At 40.6% G+C, this 20,316-nt stretch overlaps 7 protein-coding genes across 7 annotated transcripts, besides 6 other annotated features; 4 read left to right on the top strand and 3 right to left on the bottom strand. All coding sequences in view use genetic code 12, as the record gives it.

Annotated features, from left to right (window-relative positions):
- Positions 1 to 107: 107 nt before the first annotated feature.
- CD36_65460 (sulphate permease, putative) lies at positions 108 to 2,453 on the top strand (the record flags this gene model as incomplete). The annotated part of the gene is made up of 1 exon (XM_002421167.1): positions 108 to 2,453. One exon carries the CDS (start codon positions 108 to 110, stop codon positions 2,451 to 2,453), a length of 2,346 nt encoding a protein of 781 aa, XP_002421212.1.
- A 705-nt stretch (positions 2,454 to 3,158) lies between these two features.
- Positions 3,159 to 5,999, top strand: CD36_65420 (uncharacterized WD repeat-containing protein, putative; the record flags this gene model as incomplete). Its single annotated transcript, XM_002421166.1, has 1 exon — positions 3,159 to 5,999. The coding sequence occupies one exon, from the start codon at positions 3,159 to 3,161 to the stop codon at positions 5,997 to 5,999; it is 2,841 nt and encodes a 946-aa protein (XP_002421211.1).
- Positions 6,000 to 6,011: 12 nt separating this feature from the next.
- On the bottom strand, positions 6,012 to 9,518 carry CD36_65370 (cytoplasmic isoleucine-tRNA synthetase, putative; the record flags this gene model as incomplete). The annotated part of the gene is made up of 1 exon (XM_002421165.1): positions 6,012 to 9,518. The coding sequence occupies one exon, from the start codon at positions 9,516 to 9,518 to the stop codon at positions 6,012 to 6,014; it is 3,507 nt and encodes a 1,168-aa protein (XP_002421210.1).
- Positions 9,415 to 10,854, top strand: CD36_65350 (tRNA(Ile)-lysidine synthase, putative; the record flags this gene model as incomplete). Its single annotated transcript, XM_002421164.1, has 1 exon — positions 9,415 to 10,854. The coding sequence occupies one exon, from the start codon at positions 9,415 to 9,417 to the stop codon at positions 10,852 to 10,854; it is 1,440 nt and encodes a 479-aa protein (XP_002421209.1).
- Positions 10,855 to 10,954: 100 nt separating this feature from the next.
- On the top strand, positions 10,955 to 14,839 carry CD36_65330 (TATA binding protein-associated factor, putative; the record flags this gene model as incomplete). The annotated part of the gene is made up of 1 exon (XM_002421163.1): positions 10,955 to 14,839. The coding sequence occupies one exon, from the start codon at positions 10,955 to 10,957 to the stop codon at positions 14,837 to 14,839; it is 3,885 nt and encodes a 1,294-aa protein (XP_002421208.1).
- Positions 14,840 to 14,846: 7 nt separating this feature from the next.
- LIP4 (secreted lipase, putative) lies at positions 14,847 to 16,232 on the bottom strand (the record flags this gene model as incomplete). Its single annotated transcript, XM_002421162.1, has 1 exon — positions 14,847 to 16,232. One exon carries the CDS (start codon positions 16,230 to 16,232, stop codon positions 14,847 to 14,849), a length of 1,386 nt encoding a protein of 461 aa, XP_002421207.1.
- Positions 16,233 to 17,110: 878 nt separating this feature from the next.
- Positions 17,111 to 17,650, bottom strand: CD36_65270 (uncharacterized protein YCL012C orthologue, putative; the record flags this gene model as incomplete). Its single annotated transcript, XM_002421161.1, has 1 exon — positions 17,111 to 17,650. One exon carries the CDS (start codon positions 17,648 to 17,650, stop codon positions 17,111 to 17,113), a length of 540 nt encoding a protein of 179 aa, XP_002421206.1.
- Positions 17,632 to 17,932: a mobile genetic element.
- A 154-nt stretch (positions 17,933 to 18,086) lies between these two features.
- Positions 18,087 to 18,146: a mobile genetic element.
- Positions 18,147 to 18,927: a mobile genetic element.
- Positions 18,395 to 18,921: a mobile genetic element (internal deletion).
- Positions 18,424 to 18,903: a mobile genetic element.
- A 15-nt stretch (positions 18,928 to 18,942) lies between the features above and the next one.
- Positions 18,943 to 19,113: a mobile genetic element (RT fragment similar to Tcd24).
- Positions 19,114 to 20,316: the final 1,203 nt, after the last annotated feature.

The following is a 20,316-nucleotide window of genomic DNA, read 5'->3' as shown; positions in this document are numbered from 1 at the left end:
GACTCAACCCAGAAAAAGAGAAAAAAATTGAACTCCCAAAAATTTTCTTTTAGTGGTGGTTGGTGTTGCACACGACCTCCGGTGCGGACACCAACACGTTTTGACAAATGCCCATGGCTTTATTGGACGATACTTCCCCCACACACACACACCCACCCCAAATCCCCATGAAGAGAACCCCTAGATCAGATACTGTCTCTCCCGACAGATCCAGACTTACGAGTCCATCACCGAGTATACGTCATATCTCACACACCAGGGTCAATACCGAAAGGCTGTATTTGCTTCACAAAGACACAACATTACAAGTGGCTGACACAGAATCGATCATCTACCAAAACCCTGCACCAAATGAGTACACTCCTGCTAATACACAGAACCTAGAAAGCTTGCTGTGGTCGGAAATCCTTCCCTACTATATCCCATGCTTATCTTGGATTGGCCAGTACACCGTCGAGTTTTTCATTGGCGATTTGATTGGCGGATTGAGTTTGGTGTTTTTCCAATTACCCTTGTCGTTGTCCTATGCGACTAGTTTGGCTCACGTGCCTGTAACTTCAGGGTTGTATTCGTTAGGCATTTCCCCGTTGATATACCTTATATTTGGAAGCGTGCCGCAAATGATTGTTGGACCAGAGGCCCCGATTTCTTTGATTGTGGGACAGGCAATTGAGCCATTGCTACACCATGCGAAAAAGGCCCACCTCGATCCCGTTGAGTACTTGGTGGCCATTACTTTTGTTAGTGGCTCAACATTGCTTGGCTTTGGGTTGGCCAGATTCGGTTTCCTCGATAACGTATTGAGTGCATCCTTGCTAAAAGGATTTATTGCTGGTGTTGGTATAGTCATGATCATCACGTCTCTGATAATTGTTCTTGGATTGGAAAAACTAATGAAACAAATTTCCGACGACCCCAACGAAATGGATATACATTCGCCATTTGATAAAGTCAGGTTTCTTGTGCAGTACATTGGGCAGCGCAACCAACAGAGTCTCAATATAGGGTTGGTGGGGTTTTTCATTATATTTGCAGTACGTTTGTTTAAAAAGTATGCTGCCAAGCAGCATGGCAGACTTTACAAGTATGCAGTATTTATTCCAGAAATCATGTTGGTGGTTGCTGGCTCGACAATTCTCTGTCAGCATTACCGTTGGGATTTAGGCGGACTTCCAGTTATAGGCAAGGTACGAAACAAAGGTGATTTCAAGTTTTACAACCCTGTGTCTTTGTCCAATCTACACTTGATCAAAGACCTTTGTGCGTCTGGGTTTATGTGTGCCATGTTGGGGTTTTTCGAGTCAACAACCGCATCAAAATCGTTGGGGTCCATGTACGACCTCCCCATTTCATCGAACCGTGAATTGGTTGCCCTTGGAAGCATAAATATATTTGGGTCAATTTTTGGGGCTCTACCAGCGTTTGGAGGCTACGGCCGATCAAAGGTGAATGCCATCTCTGCGAAAACAACCATGCTGGGAGGAATTATGGGTATCTGCACATTACTCACGATCCACTTTTTGCTAAAGTATTTGTATTTTGTCCCACAATGTATTCTTAGTGTGGTGGCAGCGGTTATTGGTATACTGTTGATCGAGGAGGCGCCATATGAACTCTACTTTCATTGGAAAACAAGAGGCATAGACGAGATTATCACATTCTGCGTAACCGTCTTTACCACGTTATTTTTTTCCATGGAGGGAGGCATTGCCGTGGGGATCGGGTACCTGCTTGTTCGAGTTGTCAAAAACTCAACATTCTCCCGAATCCAAATTCTTGGCCGGTACCCCAATACAAACCGGTTTGTTGACGCCGATATCCCAGCATACCAAAATAACCAAGAAAAGGTTGCTGGGTCGTACCTAAACTTATTTGATGACGCCCAGCAAATGCAGTTGAATACACAAGTGTTGGAGGAAATTGAAGGGTGTTTGATAATCAAAGTGCCCGAACCACTTACATTCACCAACTGCAGTGATCTAACGACAAGATTAAAACGAGTTGAAATGTATGGATCCACAAAGGCACACCCAGCACTGAAACGAAGCAGAGACATTGGCATGACAAAATACGTCATTTTCGACTTGAAGGGGATGTCGTTCCTCGATTCGACAGCTGCAAAAATTCTCAAGTCATTGTTACAAGGCTATAGAAAAAGAGGTATACGTACATGCTTTGTCCGAATGAGCAGTGATAAGCATTTGCGGAAAATGCTACTTGATTCAGGGATCTGTAAATTGTTGATCGATGACTTGACTGATTTAAAATACTTTGCCATTCAAGAAATTGCCGAACAGAATTCACTGCCTGTAACAACACCAGAAATGGAAGCTATTATCGAGTGTTATTCATTAATTGAAGACGATACTCGCCCTTACTTTAATCATATAAGCGACGCTTTAAAGGTTATTGATTGTTTTGAAACAAATTATGTAGACACTATAGACGCATAAATACCATATACTGATGTACCTTATACAATAGGGAAAGTAGTAACTGTGCTGGGCCCTTTTTTTTGGGGGGTAGAATTTTCTACCAAAAAACATGCGAATTTCTAACCAAACGCATCTTTTAGAAAGTATTTGGTCAATGGCTAGGTGTATACCTATGTTGTCTGCTACTCAGATACTAGATCTTGAGATGTCCTGGTGAGTTCAGACATGGAGGGTTGTCACATATAAAACTGCTACATAACATGAGGAATATTAATTATCAGCATTTTATTGAGTTTGTCAAAACATATAAGAAATTTGAAAAAAGCAATCCTTTATAATGAATATGACTTTTTTGTTAGAAATGAATGGGCAAGTTTATTGGAATAAAAAAGTGGATACTAATATTGTAAAGTACAGAAATGGGAATAGAATCTGTTTAATTAGTATCTTTAATAAATGACTCGTAAATACCCTTCTAGCTGAGAGCACACACCCTCTCGTAATCTCCACTTCTACGAAACTTCAGAGTACTATGATTGGTTTTACAGTCGGTCAACTAACATCTTAGAGATGGAACCACTCCATAGAAGCTGACTCTGTGTAGCTTAGTAATCAACTCTCTCATGTTGTCACTTCTGAGCCAGGTTACTCATTTTCTGTGCTCACTTTAAAATCTCATCGCAAAAAAAGAAAATCTTCTTCCACCCTTTCTTCTTTGACTACATGTCAGACAAACTATCTACAAGGTTTAGGCCACTCAATCATTATGGCCCAGTCACAGCATTAAAGATTTACAAGAACTATATTATTGTCGGTTATGGACCAACTTTAAAAATTTTTCACATCAATGATGAGGCCAGTCTTATTTTTGACAAACAAGTGTTCCATAGAAACAAGATTCATCATATTGATATCAATGCCGAGAACGACACGGTTGTTATTAGTGGTGGACGCTCGTTTCTTGTTCTGCTGTTGGCAGAGTTGATAGACACTAAAAGCGTATCTGCGATGGAACACACAATCAATGAGTGGATTGTCACTTCCTACGTTTTGGACGACAAGCACATACTATTGCTAAACTCCCACAACACAATTATAAAGATCGACACAACCAACTTTTCGGTGGTGGATAAAATCGATTGCAAGGAGAAATCGATATTGTACAGCGGGTCAATTACAAAACTACCAAGCGGTGATATCTATGTCGCCGCTGGTACAGTGATGAACGGAACGATCATCTGGGACTTGTACAGTCAAACAATCAAACACAACTTGACTGATCACGAAGGGTCTATTTTTGGAATCAAAATTGACCCATCAGGACAGTATATTGTATCGTGTTCGGACGACAGGTCAATTAAATTGTACAGCTTTAATGAAGGGAAATTACTAGCAACCGGTTGGGGACATGGATCGAGAATTTGGTCCCTAGAGTTTTTCAGTGGGAAGCCCCTAAAAATAATGTCCTGTGGGGAGGACTGTACCATGCGTATGTGGGAGTATACGCCTGGCCACGAATTACTCGAACAAATAGAATTGTGGGAAAATTTCCACCGTGGGAAACACATTTGGAGTGGTGATGTCGATAATGCCGATTTGAAAATTGCCGTAACCGGTGGCGCAGATGGGAAAGTCAGAGTCCATGACTTGACCCGGCAAAACCGTCAAAGGTTTTCATTATCAGAAATATCATCCACCATCAGTCTCAGCAAGACTGATTTTATTAGAGATTATTTTGAGTTGCTGGGATTTCTTGTCTTGTTAATGTCAAATGGTTATTTGCTCATACGTAGGGACAACAAATTTACCAGCTTGGGCCATTTTGCAGAATTTGATGGGTTTGGAGTTGTTAGTGGATTTGCTGAACTTGGCGTGGTACTAATCTGTGCTAGAGATGGAAGAATTTTGTCTATTGATGACAGTGCTACTCCAACATGGATCACTACCCCAACCAGCAACAAGATAGTTAACATGTTGCTCGACACAAGCTATGGCAGATACTTTGTGTTGCTTGAAAGTCCAAACCCGAATGTTCCATTTACACTCCACGAATTGACGCTCACCATGACGGGCTTGCAGATGTCCCAAACATGGGACATTCCTAAACCGGAGCCGAGATTTAGTGTAACTGCCATGGCAGTAGATACAGTCCACCACAAACTCATCTTGGCATCGAAGAAAGTTACTATTGGAATATTTGATTTGGAAACGCTGGTAGCATCTGTGTTTAAGAAAATATCGCCAGGCGATTCAGTTTCGTCGTTGTCGATTATTACCACAACTCCAGAAAGTCTCCAAGTATTGATTGTTGCTAGAGATGGGTTCTACACTATTGCTGAAATAACCCCCGCTTTGTCACTAAACATCTTGCAGCAGAACAAAATCACTAGAGGGGTAATTGAAGGTGGGTTTATGCACAACAACGAGTTGGTGTTGTACGGCTTTAAATCATCATACTTTTTCGTATGGAACGAAACCAAGCAGATTGAGATCATGAATGAGCAGTGTGGTGGGAGTGGACACAGACACTATAAGTTCTATCACGATGAGGCAAAGCACTTTAGATTTATCTACACTTTGAAAAGCGAGTTATGTATACGCACCCACCACGTACGATTCAACGACACGTTTGGGTTGATTCAGAATGGTACTCATGGCCGTGAGATACGTGATGTGACAATTTCCAGCGACCATAAACTAGTGGCAACATCGTCTGAAGATTCGTCAATATGTCTCAGTAAATTGTCCGACGATGGCAAACTCGTAAACATTTGGAACATGACCAACCACGTCTCGGGAATGCAGAAGATTAAATTTTTAAGCAAACATTTTATTGCCAGCTCGGCTGCCAATGAAGAGTTTATTATATGGAAATTGAGTTGGTCGGGAGAACTCCCCATGCTTATGGAGTATAACCGATTAAACCCGACCAAGGAGATACCAGATTTGCGTGTAATGGATTTCAGCTCGATAGAGAATGATGTGGGGTTTACCATCGCCACGGTTTATTCAGACTCCAACATTAAGGTATGGCAGTTTGATTTTGACACTGGGTTCCACTTGCTTAATTCATGGTTTTATTCTACGTGCTGCATTTTGAATTGTCAATTTCTAAACAACCACCATTTACTTATTGGCACTACTGATGGGTGTGTGACAATCTACGACACAACCACTGCAAAAGCAGTGGCAAAAGAAAAGCTCCATCAAAGTGGTGTCAAGGCGATAGGCATCCACCAAGACTATTTGATTACCGGTGGGGATGACAACGCAATAACAGTCTCGCAAGTCAACAACACATCTATCAAACTTATTGATCGAGTGGAAGACGCAGCCTCTGCGACCATCACCTCCATTGGGTATGTCGACAACAAATCATTTATCGCCACCTCAGTTGACCAGATTGTTAGATTATGGACATTCTCACTGGGCAAATTAGTTTGCACAGGAGCAAGATATACTACAATTGCCGACACTGGGTGCTGCGACACAACTACAGTAAACAACAAAACACTAGCAGTGATTGGAGGCGCTGGTATCAGTACATGGGAAATCGTGTATTAATAACAATCTACTCTAAATCTTTAATAAACGCAAATTAAACACTGTATCGTTAATGGTCTGCTCTTCATCGGTGATGATGTTAGCCAGATCCTGTGCATCCTTTAATTCCTCAATTGGATACTTTGTAGATTTCAACAACAACTCTTCATTGTCCTTGATAACCTTTGGCAAGTCGATGGTATCTTTGACCACATGGTATTGAACTTGAACATCATCAGTTGTGTTCAAACCAGCCTTTTTACGCAATCTTTGGATACGGTTAATCAACTCTCTTGCCAAACCTTCACTTTCTAATTCAGGGTGCAAATTGACATCCAAAATAATCAACACATCCTGGTGAGATCTAAACTCTTGGCCTTCTTCAGCTTTAGAAGCAGGCAAGCCTCTTTGCACTTGCAAATCTTCAGTGACCAAGTCGATACCATCGACAGTGATTCTACCACATTCAGCAAATCTTTGTACTTCTTCAGAAGAAACCTTGGGCAATGCTGCTTTGACTTTTTTGGCGTCTGACTTTAACTTTTTACCCAACACTGGCCAATCAGCAACACACGAGTATTCAACGCAGTACTTGGCTTCATCGGAGGTGATGACGACATTTCTCACGTTCAACTCATCGCTAATGTATCCTTTCAAAGAATCAATATCTTTCAACAAATCGGCATCTGCACTCAAAACTACCAACTCGCTCAATGGAGTCTTTAATGAAATCATCTTCTTTTCTCTGATGTTTCTGGCCATGTCAATAACCTTTTGCATTCTTGCGACAGCAATCTCGATCTTTTCATCAAACAACTCTTGTCTCACTGATGGGTAGCTCAAGAAATGCACTGATCTCAAGTCAACGTTCTTGGAGTTGATAGCAAACTTTTCCAAATCTTCTTGCTTAAAGTACACTTTAATTCTTTGGTAAATTCCATCAGCCAAGTATGGAGTGAAAGGGGCCATTGCTCTAGACAAGGTCAACAAAGCTTCTGCCAATGTATTAAGACCCTTTTGGGTGTCTTCAACGTCATCAGCAGCATAACCCTTGATTCTACGACGGTTGAATCTAATGTACCAGTTGGTCAAGTCGTCAATGAAATGCAACAATCTAGGAACAACAGTATACAATCTGTACCCAGTCATCTCTTCGTGAATAAACTTGATCAAAGATTGGATTGACGCTAATAACCATCTATCCATAACATTGGTCGAATGTAAACTGCCGTCATAAACAAAGTCTTTGCCATTATCCTTCTTGAAAAGATCAGCAGCATCCTTTAAGAACTTGTATGAGTTGTACCATGGCAACAACACACTAGAAACGATTTCCTTCACCCCTTCTTCTTTAAACTTTAATGTTTCAGCTCTCAACACAGGAGAATTAATCAAGTACAATCTCAATGCATCAGCACCGTATTTTTCCAACACCAAAGTTGGGTCTGGGTAGTTCTTTAAACGTTTCGACATCTTTTTACCATCGGCTGCCAACACAATACCAGTGACAATAACGTTCTGATATGGTGCAGTTTTGAACAAATGAGTACCCAATACAGTCAATGTGTAAAACCAACCTCTGGTTTGATCCAAACCTTCGGAAATGAAATTTGCTGGGAATGCATCCAAAAACTTCTTTTCGTTTTCAAATGGATAATGTTTGGATGCATATGGCATGGAACCGGATTCAAACCAGCAATCAAAAACTTCTTCAATTCTTTTCAATTGACCCTTACCCTTTTTCGATGGAATGGTGATGGAATCGATACTTTCACGATGAATATCAGTAATGTCGTCGCGGCCAGACAAGTCTCTCAATTCCTGGATCGAACCAACACAAACCATTTCTTCAAAATCGTCAGAGACCCATAATGGAATTGGTGTACCCCAGTATCTATTTCTGGAAATGTTCCAGTCTCTGGCATTGGCAATCCAATTGGAGAATCTTTTATCTTTAATGTTGGAAGGAACCCAGTTGGTCTTTTCGACATTGTCCAACATTTCAGGAATGACTTCACCAATTCTAACAAACCATGCAGGGACGGTTCTGTACATCAATGGGGTATCGGATCTCCAGCAGAATGGGTACGAGTGCTTCACTTGGGTGTTGACCAAGATTCTACCTTCTTCCAGTAATTTCTTGATAATGGCTTTGTCAGCATCCTTAAAGTACATACCGGCAAACTCAGGAACATTGGATTCCATTCTCCCTGAGTCATCAACAATGCTTATCGGTAACTTTTTCTCAGTAATAACTCCTGCTGCTTTGGTACTATTGAAATCTTCTTCACCATATGATGGGGCTTGATGAACAATACCAGTACCAGAATCGTTGGTGACATAGTCGGCAGGAATAACTCTAAACCCGGTATCCTTGAAATCCTCATAGAAATAGTTAAACAATGGCTTGTATTTGAGTCCAACCAAGTCTTTACCTAAGATTTTCTCAACCACCTTGAACTTGGCAGATTTAGGTTTCTTGTACAAAGTGCTGATCAAACTTTCCAAAAGAATAAAGTTTTTCTTTTTTTCTTCGTCAAAAATCTTTACATACTCAAACTTTGGATTAACTGCTAATGCAAGATTTGCTGGCAAAGTCCAAGGCGTGGTGGTCCAAGCAACCAAACAAGTATCTTCATCATCAAGCAATGGGAAGGAAATAGTAAGTGCTGGGTCGTTAACATCTTTATAGTTTTGTTGGGCTTCAAAGTTAGATAAGGGGGTGGTACAAGCAGTGGAGTATGGCATAACTCGTAAACCTCTATAAACGGCATCCTTGTTGAACAATTCCTTGAATGCCCACCACACGGATTCCATAAATTCCGGGTACAAGGTTTTGTAATCATTGTCCATATCAATCCATCTCCCCAATCTCTTGATTGTTCTACGCCATTCGTCGGCGTATCTCATGACAATGGCACGACACTCGGCATTGTACTTGTCAATACCCATGGCATAGACGTCTTCTTTGGAGGTGATGTTTAACTTTTTGTCGATTTCGTGTTCTACTGGCAAACCATGGGTATCCCAACCAAATCTTCTCTCCACATGATACCCGTTCATCGTGGCATAACGTGGGATAATATCCTTGACTGTAGAGGCCAAGATGTGCCCGTAATGAGGTGTACCTGTGGCAAATGGTGGTCCATCAAAAAATGCAAATGGCGGCAAGTCTTCGGTTAACTCTAAAGTTCTTTGAAAAGCATTGACCTCGTCCCAGTGTTTGATAACTGCTTCTTCTTCCTTGGGGAAACTAAAAACACCTTGAGGGGTATTGTTGCTTGACATGTTTGTATAGTTGGATAGATGACTAATAGATGGAAAAATTTTCTGCTTATTTTTTTTTTTTTTTTTTTTTTTTTCAGGTTTCGTTGTGACACATATCGTGAGACCACACGACCTGCTCTCGTCTTCATCACTCAATGGCACACATAGGATGGCTATAGGTAATGTGGTATTTCGGAAGTCGCTTGACAAGTTGTTAGGTGGAACAGTACCGAAAAAGGTAGCTGTTGCGTTGTCGGGTGGTCCAGACTCCATGCTTTTGACGTGGCTATTGCTGCAGTGTCAATTCGAGATATATGCCATCACCATCGACCATAAATACCGGACCGAATCTAGTCGAGAAGCTTTGGCAGTGCATGAACGAGTGAAAAATTGGAATTTAAACCATATCATCAAGTCGTTAGACTATCCAGCTGGGGTGGATCCTACAAAACTAAACAACTTTGAAGAAGTTGCTAGAGAAAAGAGATATGAGGCAATGGCACAGGTTTGTTACGAGAAGGAGATTCCAGTGCTATTTTTGGGCCATCACAGAGACGACCAGCTAGAGACGTTTATTCAAAGACTACAGGGAAACTCATCCATTTTCGGATTAGCAGGAACGCACAAGGTATCGCCGTTGCCCATTAGCAGAGACTTGAGTCCTGAATCAACTCTTTTCAACCAAGCCAGTCAAGTCCGGATCTTACGGCCATTTTGGGATTACGATAAACAAGACATTCTTGAAACATGTCAACTCAACAATATTGCATATGTGACAGATCCTACAAACAAGGATGTGAGCTTGACCAGGAGGAATTATTTACGGCATTTGATAAACGACGTTATACCTGCAAAAAACAACCAAAGTCGTTCGCCGTATTTGCTAATACGTAAAAGCGAGTTGATTGATCTGCATAGAAAGTGTTTAGAGTTTGCAACAATGCTTGAAAACAAGGCCATGGCGTTGTCTAACAGCTTGCAGAGGAATGGCCTAATTAGAGAGTATCCTGGGCTAGGATCGTTGTGGGTGAAACTCCCACGGCAATGTTTAGACCACACAAATGGGATTGTTACGAGTCGATTTCTCTATAGGATTCTACACCCGTATTCCACATTGAAACACTATCACTGGGCGTATGCAAAACTAGAAAGACAGTTGATACCAAGAATTACTAGTTTTCTCGACCAAGGCGAGTCGGGCACATTTAAATTGACAATGATGAATTTAGTGTTTGAGGTTACAAACAACACTCTGTCGGAATATGTTCCTATTCACATATACAGGTGTCCGATAACAACAAAGGATTGGCCTGCCGTTCAGGAAGTGCTAACCATGGGCGAGTGGAAATTGTTTGATAGTAGGTTTTGGTTAAGAGCGACATCAAACACCTATCGCGGTCAGCTTTCAGTTATTCTGTATATCCATAAAAGACACAAGCGCCTCTTACACGGCAACCTTGATGCGAGCAAGTCTTTTGATACACTTCCAGCGGTAAAATCCAGCTGTGGGACGATTATAGCCTTTCCAACCGTAGGAGTTACGTCTTCAGACCATGATATAGACTACGAATGGGTTCTCAAAAAAAATAGATTCTCTTACTGCAAATAGGAAAACTTGGGGTGTGCACACGCTTCGTTCTAAAATCGACAAAAAAAAAAAAAAAAAGCAAAACAATCATCACTTCTTAAACACCATACACATCTACAACATGCCGTCTGCATCTAATCATGGAACACCACGAATGGTAAATACTCCACTTTCAAGGCATATAAGTACGAAGAAAGTTGTTAATTATCAGTCGTTTAGAGTTGCACATCAGAGAGTTAATATAGATATTGATTTAGCCAGTAATAGCATTGATGGGTTTACAGAATTGACGGTCATACCCACGTCGAACAAACTTAAAGTGATCAAGTTAGATTGTCGCGAGATGGAAATAAAGGATGTTTTAATTAATGGAAGCAGGTCATTGAATTATGTGCATGACGATATGCTATACATCAACGACGGTGAGGATTCCGAAGTGATGGACTTGTATTCCGATGCGATTAGTGTACATCAGCACCACTTTATACGATCAAAGTTGGACTATATCTTCAAGCACGACGAAGAGTGCAATACCCAGGAACTTAAAATTCTTTTGCCAGACAATATGAAGTTTGAGTTGACTGATATTAATTCGATACAGACCCCGGGTGGGACGGCTACGCCTCTGCATCTAAAATCCAAGGGCACAGGAAGCGAGTATTATTACACGCCAATACAGTTGAAAGTGGTTTACAAAGTCAAGAACCCGCAGAATGGAGTGAATTTTGTTACCAACGAAGACATTGAAAAGAAGTTGTGGCATGCATATACGACAAATTCCAACTACAATGTATCGACGTCGTCGTGGGTGCCATGCATTGATGATTTATCCAGTAGATGTACATGGTCGTTGGAAGTGAATGTGCCCCGAACACTTAAGGACATTGGAAACCCGCGAATGATTGGGTCGAAAGAAGCGGTGCAGTATCAGAGAAGCAAGCGATCAGGTGATGAGAGCGATGGAGAAGAGGAAGATGGTAATTACGACATTGTTGTTGCATGTGGAGATTTCAACAACGTCAAGGAGACGCCACACCCAATAGACATGTCGAAGAAAGTTGTTTCGTGGTCAATCTTCAATCCAGTTTGTGCTCACCATGTAGGCTGGGCTGTGGGATGCTTTGAGAGTTTTGTTGTTTTTACCGGGCCCAAGGAGGAAGATGAGGAGGATACGGAATTGAGAGGTGACGATGTGAATAATGCAGTGACGATTTATTCACACCCAGAGGATGTTGAGTGGGCGAAAAACACTACCGTAATCACCAACAAGGCGATGGATTTCTTTCTGAAAGAGTATGGGTCGTTCCCGTTTAGTTCTTATGCAATAGTGTTTGTGCGGTACCTGGTGTGCCAAACCAGTAATTTTGCTGGGCTTTCGGTGATGTCGTCCAAGTTGTTGTACCCACCGAACATGATTGAGCCCATGTTTAGTGTGACTGATGTGATATTGAAGAGTATAGCCACGCAGTGGGCTGGTATCAATATATCACCGCAAACATTCAACGATATGTGGTGTACAATTGGTATTGCAGGGTTTATGGCGATTTCGTTTATCAAAAAGTTGATGGGAGCTAACGAGTTTCGGTATAGGCTTCGCAAACAAATGGATAAAGTGGTGGCAGAGGATGTGGGAAGACATGCAATTGCCACCCCAAAATTGAAGTACCCTGTTTGTGAAGTGGATATGGAGTTTGTGTGGTTGAAATCGCCTATTGTGTTGTTTATTCTTGACAATAGGATGACAAAGACTGACAAGTCGTTTGGATTGTCGCGGGTTTTGCCAAAGCTATTTCTTCAGGCAATGTCAGGAAGCTTGCCAAATGGAACGTTGAGTACCGAGCATTTCCGCTACGTGTGTGAAAAAGTGAATCGAAACAAGTTGGATGGGTTTTTCAAGCAGTGGGTGTTTGGCGCTGGTGCGCCTATTTTCCGAATCAGCCAAAGGTTTAACAAGAAGAAGGGGATGATTGAGATGAACATTCGCCAGGTGCAGCATTATGAGAGGAAGCCTAGGAAATTGGATAGTTGCGGTTTTATTGATGATGCGATTGCCTATTTGGATGAGGAGACGGTGCCCCCGCAACAACATGTGTTTACTGGACCAATGACAATAAGAGTGCATGAGTCTGATGGGTCGCCGTATGAACATATTGTTGAGTTGAAAGAGGCCAACACAAAGTTGGATATTCAATACAATTCGAAGTTTAGAAAGATTAAGAAGAAGGATGAAGGTGTTGATCCTGGTATTGCATTTAATCAATTTGGTGATGTGTTGGTTTCGGCTGCAGAGATGCAAGAGTGGAATTTGCGTGATTGGGATAAACGAGATGAGGAGTCCTTGAGCAGTGAGCCATTTGAATGGATAAGGGGCGATGTGGATTTTGAATGGATTGCACGAATAGATATCAAACAGCCAGATTTCATGTTTGGATCGCAGTTGGTGTATGATCGAGACATTGAAGCACAGCTAGAGGCTGTGAGGTATTTTGGTGAGTTGGAAAAGACTAATGTTACGTACTGTACGGCGTTGACGCGGACGTTGATGGATGAGCGGTACTTTTATGGGGTTCGGATTGCTGCTGCCCAAGCTTTAGCTGATTGCTGTAGTGAGGCAAACAATTTTATTGGTTTAGAGTACTTGCTCAAGGCCTTTGGTGAGTTGTATTGTTTTGACGGGAGCTTTATACCGAAATCAAACGATTTTAGTGATTTTCGGGGGTTTATGTTGCAACGGGCGTTTCCCAAGATATTGTGTGGCATCAAAGATAATGATGGGAGAGTTCCGAAACGGGTCCAGGAGTTGTTGCTTAATCTAGTGAAGTATAATGACAATTCGGGGAACGTGTTTGTTGATAGTTTGTATGTGAGCGAGTTGGTTGAGGCGTTGGTTAGCAGTACTGTGAGTGGGGGGAGAGACGATGGGTTTGTGGATAAAGTGGTGGGTGAGCTTTTTCGGCTTCAGAAGATGGATCGGTGGGTGGTGTCGTACCAGAACGTTATTGAGGTGACGTGCATACAACAGAGTATTAGGATGGCGTTGGCTGGTGTAAGGAAGGTGTCGCTTGAGGAATTGTTGTATATGACATTGGATAAGTACCCCATGGAGGCGCGGGTGGAGGCGTTTAGCGGGATTTTGGGGTTGGGTGGGTTAAAGGATAAGAGTGTGCTACAGTACTTTGTTAAGGTTTGTTTGTTGAACTTTGAACGTCCGTTGTATAGGAGCAAGTTGGTGGAGGCGTTGGTTAGGGCCGTGTCGGAAGTTGCACTTCACGGGGTGTCGACTGTTGATAATACGGTTGGTGTCTCCCGTATTATTATTGATGATGGTAATGCCGCAATGAAATCAAAGAGAGACGATATAGCTCGGGCGAGTGTGAAGGGGGCAATTGAAATATTGCGACGCGACTTTTCGGGTGACGAAGGGTTGCGAGAAACGATGTGGGAATTGCTTCATACGTCATTGGTTGGATTGCATGAGCGTCGCAGTATCTTTTGTTTGTGTCGGGTATTGTTTAAAGAGGTTGATTCGTATATGGCTAAGGTACCGGTTCCAAGCATGCCAGTTGATGAATACGTTCGGAAAAAGATTGTCGCTAAAGTAGGATATCCGGGACAAGTAACGATTAAACGAGAAGGAAGATTCAAGATACAGTTGGCTAGTCGGAAAGTCAAAGTGGAGCACAGGCCATTGAAGATATCACTAAAGCCGGTTAGGCAGGAGATTGTGCATGTTGATCCGGATGTTCCTACAAGGGTTACATTTAAGTTGCCCAGCCATAGGATAGCCGCGAGAAGAGTGGAGGTGGATGGAACGGTAGTGACTATTAAACTTGGACGTGATATGAAATCAAAATTAGATTCGTTAGTTCATCGGTATGTGAGGATAGATACAAAGAGGAGAAAGATAGAGGCATCAAAGGTTCCATTTATTGAGGGGGGTAACACTTCCAAGGAGAAAGAGAGACGAAAAGTTTATATTCATTTTGGTGGAAATATGGGTACGTAGAACGAGTTTAAGAATATACAAGTGTTGGAATCTTTTTCAAACCATCAGGACTAATTTGATCTTTTTGAATATCTGGGCCAAGTCCTTTTTGGATAAGTACATTCAATGCGGCCTTGAAATAATTAAGAATTGAAGGTGGGATGTTTGGATATTCAAAGTTGCTTGTTCGTTTGGTGTGTTGACATCCCGACACAGTTTGCTTACCGTTAAATCTACCAATAATCCAAGTCAAAGCAGCAGGGGCACCAACAAGAGTTTCAGTGACGTGACCATTAGTAGCGTCTTCAGTAAATTCCAATGAAGCGATACCAGCATCACACCAGTTTTGATAGGTTTTCTTAACATTAGCGATAGGGACAACCTGATCAATAGCCCCATGATAAACAAATATAGGGATTTTTGGAACCAACTGTTTTTGGTACACCAACCCGTTATCTTCAACGATCTTGGAGATTGTTGGGTTTTTCAAAATGTCCCAGCCAGATTTGAAGATTCTGCTAGAGCCGGACAAAAAGTGAGTACCAACATAGGCGATCACACCATCAACCAAACAATGACTGTCAAACTGATCAAACACGGATTGTTTGTCGGTGTCATTTTGCAAGATTTCTTTGAATTCAGAATATTCATTTGCAACACCACCTAAGGCGTTTGCCACGATTCCGGCAAAGACAGTACCATCAGTTGCTTCAGCCGTAGCGGTGATGTTGGTAACAAATCCACCTAATGCAGCACCCAATAAGTTACCACCTAAGTCTGAAGCATAGTCTGGTTGCAAAGCAGCTGCCCAACCAGAGGCTAAAGATCCGCCAGAGTATCCCCACATAACAACTTTAGCGTCTTCTTTAATATTGGTAGTATTACCGGACTTTAAGGCTGCACGAATGGAGTTTAACACAGCTTGACCAGATTGTTTGCCAACAGTGAATGTCAGTTTAGGTCCTTCATAATCTGGAGACACAACATAGTATCCTTGGTCTAACAATGGTGCCAATAAGAATGTTTCAGCTTGGGTAGCCAAAGTACTCACGTCAGAGCCAAATTGAAGGGCATAGGAGGGGGCACAATCAGCTTTAGCGGAATCTTCATACACTTGATAAGAAGCAACCTTAGAAGGATCAGCATTGAATGGTTGCATAACAGTAGTGACAATGACATTTGGATTACCGAATGAATCTTCGGATCTAACTAAAAGCTGCCATGAATTTTGGATCTTGACAGGGACGAAAACGGCGGTGATGGGTTTTGGAGTTTTCCTAGATTGTAAGATTTCACCAACGGCGGCTTTTTCGAAACCAGCAGGAGCATTGTAGAATGGGTCAATTGAAGGTTTAGCTGGTAAAATAAGACCAGCATAGATTGGTACAGCAAGGAAAAGAATCAAGTATAACATTTTCTGTTGATGTTGATAGACAGATGTGGAGATTATGGGGAAAATGACAGGTTTATTTATAGTTTTCCTGGATTGGAGGAGACTTTACTGAGGATTGTAGGGCAATGCCATATGCTTATGAGGAGTAATCCTTGTCTTTCTGGTGAAATGTTCAATATTGTGTAATGAGAAATGCAATTTTCCAGGCCCATCACCCGATATCTCAGTTAACAAGTAAGCGGAATACTTTGACGCCAATCTTTGTAGGGCCTAAACTATGGGGGATTCCTGTGTAGGCAGGTAGGGCATTTATGGTTTGTTGAGATTTCATATATTGCAACACAAAAACGGTATTATCGCGCAATGTCGCATCAAGGGTTAATTATAATTACAAAACCAATTCAAAGGCTCCTAGAAACTGTAAGGACAACTGGCATTACCCCACAACCAGAGAAACAGCTGATTTGAAACCAAATTGTACACAAAAGATAGAAGCTAGATGTGTTAATGTGGTTGAGAATAATGAACTAGTAGCCATTGGTATTTTATTGGAATTTGCAGAAAATATGAGACAAAATTTAGCTGAACTTTTGAAATGCATGGAGATATTACTTTTCAAAAAGGTAGAAACTGCAAGTACTTCTGGGAAAGGTGGGTCGAACAGTTAATCGAATTTACTTTTTTTTTCTTAACTAGAACACATTTGTCTATATAGGGACCTGGATATGACCTGGCCAATCCAGAATTATAGAAGAAGTAAATATCTACATAGGTACACACACACACTGATCATCCTGAATATGATGTTTTCTATAGTACTGAAAAGTACACAAATAACTATCATTGGTCAGGTGCACACTGAAGCAAGCTGGCTGTTACACATGGTCTCTAAAACCTTACTAGAACATCACAAGTTTAGGGTCGTTCGGTACCCCGTTCTCGTCTATATTGTTTCTGCTAAGCTCGTTCCGAATATATTCCAACCGTGCGTCATCAAAGCTCACACCTTTCTCCTTCATGATCTTTTTTATTTGTACTTTTGCAGATTCCGTTAATCCAGGTCGGTTGTCATTTGTAGCAATGTTGTTAGATTCTAAATCAAAATTCGAACTGCTCAATCCACTGGCAATGTCGTCTTCAAATGATTGCAAATTTGAGTAATACCCGTTATCGATTCTTGATCGTGTTCTGTATCTATCGTGTAGCTCGATTATCTTGTGTCTGAAATGAAAGGCCAAGAAACAAACTAGTATAATAATAACAAGCAATATGTTGAGCTTCAGTTGACCAACAAAGGAACTATATGAGTCGTCCATCGTGAGATTGTGTAGATTGATCCGCCCCCTGAAAATAATATACTCACGCTTGATTTTAGTTTGATTTTTTTTTTCTGTTGTCATTTCACTAGTGCGTAGGTTGATCTCATTGAGTCGTGGCATTCGACTCAATTGTAGAACACAACAATTTAACTAGCAAGTAATGTTAAGTGAGCTCAATAGAGTTTGATAGTGGTGCTGGTAGTAGATTGTTATATCATACGAATACCGTTCACAGCGAGGCAAATAAACTCTCTATTTCCCATAACTACAAAGTATTTTACGTTTTTTACTGTTTTCATGTTCTACCAGCATGTTTCCAATTTAGGCTGTATGCTTTAAGTATGCAAATGCAAAGTAGCACAAATACCAATGATTGAGAAGATTTGTTGTTACCCAGGAACATGTACTACAGGAAGTGAAGATCATATATGTGTGGTGGTTTGCAGAGACAGCTCGAAAGAACAATTTCATTGAACTTGCTAAATCTACTGGTACAAAAACAACTGGATTGGGCCGGCACCATTATACGTAAATATGACGTTCTCTGTTCTATATGTGTTCGATTTGTAGTTTACGCACCACATGTTACAGCATGTTTTGTGTAAGTTGGTATTACTGATGTTTCATTACTGTCTTTCTAAAGACTGTAGGGGAAACTCTTCTAAATCTCAAAGAGTTTGACATTTGTATAGTTCTGGACTATCGTAATGGCAAACTATATGGCATTAAAATAAGATATAAAAAGAGTCGGTGTTAAAGAAAATCATGTATGAAATGTTACAAGAATAAACTTTAGTAAACGACTTTACAAATAACAATTGGTCGTATAAAACAGGACAAATATAAAAAATGTCACGAAACAACTGTTAAGTACACTGTATAGTGTCACATAGTGTCACACAGTCAGATCAACATACAAGGAATGTCGCTCAGACAGACTGAACGTGACAGTTAAATAATATAGTAGCTTATCCTTAAGCTATATTATTTACGATATAAAGAACTAATTACACAAAATGGATAAAAGGAAATTAATACAAGTAAAGACGGAAATAATGTTTACACATCTGATCTATTTCCTGGTTTCTTAAGAGATTGACAATATAAATAGTGGACAGAAGTAATTTATATTTTATATTATATACTAGTTAGATAGGATGAATTAATACAAGAAAAGTATAGTTAACTTAAAGAGATTGGAGAAGAGAAATCAAGGAAACAAAAGTGGTAAATCAACCAAAGGTTGAGATAGCTCATATCTGAGCAATAGAGTGTATTCGGGACATAAGGTAAAAGACGAACAAGTTGAGGTTATTTCAATTACATTGGTTAGTGCGATGTTCACTTAAGCTTAATTACTAGGCTGTGTGACAAGCACTACCATCCTAACAACAACAGACCAATCACGCAAAAAAAAAAAAAAACCACAGGTCTGACTTTTTCTTAAAGACCAGTTCCATCATACGTTGAAATGATGCTGGGGCATTAACTAGCCCAAAAGGCATCACTACCTATTGGAAACTGCCGAATGGAGTATGGAATGCCCTTTTGATTTTGTCGGCTTCTCGAATGAATACCTGGTGTGTCAACTTGAGTTAACCTTGGGGTCATTCTTATCAATCAGACTATCATATAATTGGAAGAAAACAGTTCGGAATTCATCATAATGAGAAGAAATATTTACGGAGTCATTTTTGGTGACTCCAAATGATTAACATTTTAGCCAGGTTCTAGAACCTGGCTGTATTAACAGTGTATAGATCTAGCACCAGAGTATAGTAATAAAAGAATATTAGTTATAACAGATTTCATGTAGGCTTTTACCGTAAAATTTGAGTAAACTTTTGTTCAAAAATTGTCGTCAACAAAGTATGTAAAGATGGGTTAAGCAAGTAAGGCCCAACCTATTGTCATGATGATTGTTTGGAGACGAAGTTAAACTTTTTACACGAGTTGAAAAACCTCTCCTTTTGTTTACCTTGTTTTTTTTCTTTCGTTCAATCAATTATGACTCGGCAAGAGTTATAATCCCTGATAGTTGCAATATAGAGGGTGATGGAGTAGGAATCTAGCTGACTCAAAGTGTTGACTGTATGATTTCGAGACACTTTGTAGTATCCAGTTGATTCTGTAATTGGCAGTTATCGAGTTACTCCATTTGCAAGGGAAAGAGAAGAAAGGGTGGATACTACAGAATAAAGAATTTAATGTTATCATTGTGACTGTGATTCATACAGCCCAATTAACTATTGCGAACATATCTATATAATAAGACGGTTCGAATCATTTAATGCTGACAGAAGGATCAAGAAAAGAAGATTCCAAGAAGTTAGCAAAGCCCCAACTGAAACAAATACCTATATTCGCCATTTGTTACAAAATTCAAATAGTGAAAACATTCTTGAAACTACAACGGATGAAGGGCCTGCACTGATAGGGCCATTATCAGGAGAATGCAGGTATATTGAGGCACAGTCACATTTAGATGACAGAAATTGGAGTTTACCAATGGGAAAAGTTTCACCCAACCTATCTGTCAATGAAGAAGCCGATGGAAACATAAATGATGATTATGGTGATGAAGATGATGGCTCGTTTGATTTTTTTGGTGAAGAAAATAATGCAGACATGCAAACTGCGTGGAATACAAACTAGAAGTGACTAAAAAAGTTTGCAACACTTTATATGATGAGGCAAATCGAAACCCATCCAATAAGCAAGTTAGATATAGGTATGCTGCTAAGGGAAAGAAAAAACAGAAAATATCAGTAAATAGAACCATAATG

Source organism: Candida dubliniensis, chromosome 6, assembly GCF_000026945.1.
Source record: "Candida dubliniensis CD36 chromosome 6, complete sequence".
Taxonomy (NCBI): domain Eukaryota; kingdom Fungi; phylum Ascomycota; class Pichiomycetes; order Serinales; family Debaryomycetaceae; genus Candida; species Candida dubliniensis.
The sequence above is the reverse complement of the archived record's forward strand: the minus strand, read 5'-3'. Positions and strand labels throughout refer to the sequence as shown.